Source organism: Mycetomoellerius zeteki, unplaced genomic scaffold (assembly GCF_001594055.1).
Source record: "Mycetomoellerius zeteki isolate Tzet28-1 unplaced genomic scaffold, Tzet1.0 scaffold107, whole genome shotgun sequence".
NCBI lineage: Eukaryota > Metazoa > Arthropoda > Insecta > Hymenoptera > Formicidae > Mycetomoellerius > Mycetomoellerius zeteki.
In genome coordinates, this window is record NW_017255986.1 from 1 (window position 1) to 5,616 (window position 5,616).

Consider the following 5,616-nt stretch of genomic DNA (forward strand, 5'->3'; position numbering starts at 1 on the left):
CGGATTGTGTTATTATTATTTTTATTAATGAGTAATGTGGAATGAACAAATTAATCACAGCTTAGTGTTCATAAGGTAAGGCACAAAGTTTTTTCTGACACTCCTTCGGAACTGTCCTTGTGATGTTTTGATGTCTGCAACTCGAACAACGCCGTCTGCGCCTGGATAAATCTTCATAACTCAACCTAAGACCCACTGTAGCGAAGGCTGGTTCTCATCCGACAATAAGACTATCGTGCCCACTTTTAAATTTTCTGCTTCTGAAGTCCATTTAGTTCGGCTCTGAAGATGATGAAGGTATTCTCTCTGCCATCTCTGCCAAAAATGTTGCTTCAGCTTCTGGACATGCTGCTATCTAGCCAAACGATTGTCTGGAATCTCGAGGTAATTTTTTTAAACAGGTTCTGATGGTGAAACCCCAATCAGGAAGTGGGAAGGAGTAAGAATTTATATTTCGTTAGGGTTTGAGGGTACTGGCATGAGGGGACGAGAGTTTAAAACTGATTCTATTTCAACGAGCAGAATATTGTACTCTTCGAATGTATAAATCAATCCTTTTGTTACTGTGTACGAATGCCTTTTAACAGACTTTACTGCGGCCTCCCATAAACCGCCAAAATGGGGTGACCTTGGAGATAAAAATTTTCATTCGATCCTCTGAGCTGCTAATATTATTTGCAATTCTGGGTTATGAATTTTCAGGAACGTATAGATATCTTCGAGTTCTCGTGCTGCTCCTATAAAATTTGTAGCGTTATCTGAATAAATAGTAGAACAAAGTCCTCTACGACTTATAAATCGCCGAAGTGCTGCTAAGAATGTTGCTGTAGTCAGATCGCTGACCAACTCTAAATGTACTGCTTTTGTTGCAAAGCAAGTAAACACGGCAATATAACCTTTCGATATATGAATCTGTCCTCTTCTTCGACTTTCTCTGACCTGCAAGGATCCTGCATAGTCAATCCCTGTGATCGCGAAGGGCTTAGAGAATATATTGACTCTAGATTCTGGTAGGTCTGCTATTAAGTGTTCTTGTGCTTTAGGTTTGTACCGAAAGCACGGCACACAACCACGTGTTACTTTACGAACCTCTCGTGTTCCGGGTTGAGGCCAGTATCTATTGTGTATGGAACTAAGAAGCTGCCGTGGACCGCAATGTAACAATTCAACGTATTCTTCGCGGAGCAGTAGCATCGTTATATGATGTTTGGCAGGAAGGATGATGGGATGTTTTTGCTCCTCCGAAATTTTTACTTTGTTCAATCGCCCTCCTACTCTCAGGAGACCCACATTATCTATGAGTGGTTTGAGATTGATTAAAGTGCTCCGATTGTCGATTATCTTCCCGGCCCGCAAATTTTTAATCTCTTTCGGAAATGCTTCCTCTTGGGTCCATTGAATTATTTTGTTCAGGGCTCTGTCGAGTTCCCCTACTGTCAGCGACCCTGTTTTCCGAGACTCCTTTCTGCAAAACGAAAACAATAAGCGACAACTTTTTGAAATTTCGTGATCGATGAGAATTTTCTTAAAAGGTCCGTCTGTTGGAAGGTCGAGTTTTTTGCTTCGCATTGCTGAAGCGTCGCTCCCATGAATAAGTTCTTTTGCTCTGGAATCTCTGATGGAACTAATGTATTTTGATCTGGCTAATTGCCTCCTGAAACGAGCCATGGGGGGCCCTCTCCACCAAAGATCTTACGATAATAATTTCTCCGGTGAAATTCCTCTAGACAAGATGTCTGCGGGATTCTCTTTCGAGGATACGTGTCTCCAACAGGACGTATCTGTTAATTCTTGTATCTCAACTACTCTGTTGGCTACAAAGATTTGGAGGTTACTTGGAGGTGTCTTGATCTAGCATAAAGTTATTGTTGAGTCACTCCATAAATAAACCGATTTGATTTCGATCTTTTGTGTTTTTTTAACAATAGAGATGAGTTTTGATAGCAGTAAAGCTGCACTGAGCTCCAAATCTTGGTAACGTTAATGTTTTAAGAGGTGCCACTCTAGATTTAGAGCACAGAAGATTTGATTATATCTCATTGTTTTTGTCTCTGCTGAGCACGTAAATGCAAGCTCCAAAACCTTTCTCCGAAGCATCGCAGAATCCATGTAGTGATATGCTTTTGGAGGGGTTCCCTGGATTCGCGTTTCTTTCGACAGCTAGATTCTTCAGTTGGCCGAATGAGCTGTAGAATATTTCCCACGTCGACTTAAGATCGCTTGGAATTTCTTTGTCCCAATCAATGTTAAATTTCCAAAGTTGCTGCATGAGGAGCTTTGCGCTCATTATTACTGGGCCTATCATTCCCAACGCATCATATAGTTGTGCTATTGCAGATAGCATTTTTCTCTTTGTGACTATTGGAAGCTCAGGCAAATTGATTTCGTATTGAAAATAGTCTTTGTTGCTATTCCATAGAAGTCTCGAAGTCTTGATTATCGATTAATAGCTCGGATTCTTGATTATCGATTAATAGCTCATCTTCCCCTCTTGCTTCTGTTAGAGATTCCAATATCGTAGGATCGTTTGCTCTCCATTTGCGTAAAGGAAGTTGAGCACTGTCGAAAGAATCTCCTAACGTGACATATTGTTTTTTCGATAACTCTACTTGAAACCTGCCTTGCTCATCTCGCCGGTGTGTCGATCTAAAATGCTCTTCACAGAGTTTGTCTTCTTTGCTTCTAGTATGTCGAACTCCTAACTCTTCTACTTTCCAGAATTTGTCGATTTTGTCCAACTCTTGCGATGTAATTAAGTGACACGTCGTAACTCTTGATTGATTATTTCTAACCACTTGTTCGCCTCCGACTATCCATTCTAAACAGGTGTTCTGCAAGATGGGTTGATTGTGTCTTTGAATAGCTTCTCCCGGTTTCAGGATTCTCCAAAAGAGTCCCGCACCGATAAGAACATCGATGGAACCTGATCTTTCAAATTCTTGATCTACTAAATTGATATAATCAGGAATTGCTAACTTTGCTCTGTCTAAATGAACTTGTGGAATATGCTCAGTGAGGAAGTATTAAGCATTCTAACTCGGCTGTAAAACCCGATGTTGTCGATTCTAATTTGATTTGTATTGACTTATTGATCATAAGCTTTGACTTATTGACTCCGCTTATGAGTATCCTGATTTCCTTACATGGGATCCTCAATTTATTGACTAGGTCTCTTGTTATCATATTGGATTGAGACCGTAGGTCTAATAAGGCTCTGCACTTATGTATGTTCCCATCAATGTCGTTTATGTAAACCTGCGCTGTTGAAAGGATTACTTGCATTGTCTGTCTCAGAATACAATGTGTTGTTATTTGACAATCTCCATCCTTTTCTTGATTCTGGCTTACATCCTTTTGTAAGTTTCTTTCTTGTGTACTGACTGTGATGAGCTGCTGAAACAGCTCCTGCTTGGCCTGCTTCTTGATTCTTCCTCTCCGAGGTCTCCTTTCGAGCTTACTCTTTGTGTAACAAGGTGTTATGCTTGAGATTACACTTCTTGCATGAAGATGCCCAGCATTTTTGGTTCACGTGTCCTGTTTTAACATAGTTATTACACAAATTCTTTTGTTTTATTTCCGTATATCTCTGTTGTGGGAATAATTTCAAAAACTTCTCACATTTAAAAATTGGATGAGAACCCGCGCAATGAGGGCATGTCATTGCAGTTGCTGCTAACATTACTTTTTTGTCTGTTTTCTTCCCTATTGATGTTGACTCTGTTTGGGACTTGCCTTTATCTGTCATTTCGAGCATTACACAACGCTTCTCCAGAAACGCCATCATTTCTTCCAACTCAGGCAATTGATCGGTCTGTTTCGGGCTGATTTCCTTTTCCCATTCTTCTCTCATTACACTATCAAATTTGTTCGTGATTAAGTATATGATAACAGCGTCCCAATGCTGTACTGGCAATTTTAAAGCTTGAAGCGAGCAAATGTGGGTCCGAACTTCGTCGACCAAATTCCTGAGGTTGGCATGATTTGACTTTGCGACAGGAGCTAATTCAAATAGTCCCTTTAGGTGCGTATTGACTATTAATCTCGTGTTTTCATATCGCTTTTTGAGTAGCTCCCAAGCGATGGCGTAGTTGGCATCCGAGGCTTCCAATGCTGCGATAACCTTAAGGGCTTTATCTCTTAATAAACCCTGAAGCAATTGGAATTTTTGAAATAAGGAAGATTTTTCTTATGGACTCCTTGTGTAAATGCATCTTTGAATGTGAGCCACTTGTCGTATTCCCCAAGGAATGGAAACGTTGAATCGTCAATGGTGCGAGTTTTAGTTTCACTGATTGCTTGTTGTTCTTCCTAATGCTTGAAATTGTGTCTATAGTTCTGCCTGTAATGCGGAGTCTACAATAGAAGTCGTAGCAGTCGTAGGGTCTTAAGTTGTAGAAAATTGACCAATCAGTCGATTATTCTTCTCATATTAGACTGTGATTGGTTAATTTTCTACGACTTCTATTGTAGACCCCGCATAATTGTGAAAATTGATCAGTTCGTTGAATATTGGTTTCGTTTAATTTTTCTCCTACTACAGCTAAAACTTCGTAATATATTTGCTCGTATTTTTCTCTGTTTAGCACATGTTCCTCAATTGCCTTTTCTTCACGTAGGACGTATTCTATTTCTTGATGTACGTCTTCAAACTCTCGCTAAATACTGGGTGCTTGTTCGTAACGCTCTTGTAATTGTGAAAGTTCCCTCTGAGTTGATTTTGCATAGCTAAGAAAATTTGTTAGCTGTCTCTTCAATGTAGCTCGTCTGATATTTAATTTTTTATCCATGTTTTACTTATTTTATTTACAATAACGTATAATAAATCAACCTGACTAAGACTCCTTATAAATAAAAAAACAATGAAAGAACAAGGGCAGTAGGAGTCAAGCGCGGGAGACGTTGCGCAAATAACACGACTATCGTAGCGTGAAACTTCTTTATTTTATTTAAGCGCTTACATGTTTCGGCTCATTTTTGAGCCTTCTTCAGAGATAACTAATAAATTTACATACTTTACATATAAAATAACAATTATTAACTAGTCATGGTGATCTTCCTCACCTCGAGAGTATAAATGCCAGAATTAAATCCAGATAAGAATGCAGTAAAAAAGAAAAAAGGGGGGAAAGAAATTTTGAAATTCTCGAAATAAAGAAAATGTAAAACTAATGTATCAAAAAATTTTTGAAATTATAATTAATTATTCCGATGGTTAGGAAGCTCACCTTGATCACAAGATACCGCATCGCAAACATTACTCTTAATACTTCAAAAACCGGTTTCTGATAAGTTGGCCAGTCAGTGTCAGACACAGTTAGTCTCTTATTGATTTAATTGGTCTTTATTGAGAGTAATTAGAAACAGTAATTAGAAAACTAGCGTTAAAAAATCAATCAAAATCAAGAAAAAGTATCCCCGAAAATGATCTAAAGTCAACGCCCGACCGACTTCTCCCTGTGCACGAGCGACACTGACTGACTTCTTGATTTTGATTAATTTTTAGCCTCAAAAATGAGCCGAAACATGTAAGCGCTTTAGTAAAATAAAGAAGTTTCACGCTACGATAGTCGTGTTATTTGCGCAACATCTCCCGCGCTTGACTCCTACTGCCCTTGT

General features: G+C 39.0%; 1 protein-coding gene across 1 annotated transcript; it reads right to left on the bottom strand.

Moving 5' to 3' along the window:
* Positions 1 to 645: 645 nt before the first annotated feature.
* LOC108725083 (uncharacterized) lies at positions 646 to 1,668 on the bottom strand. Its single transcript, XM_018451865.1, has one exon. The coding sequence runs from the start codon at positions 1,666 to 1,668 to the stop codon at positions 646 to 648; it is 1,023 nt and encodes a 340-aa protein (XP_018307367.1).
* Positions 1,669 to 5,616: the final 3,948 nt, after the last annotated feature.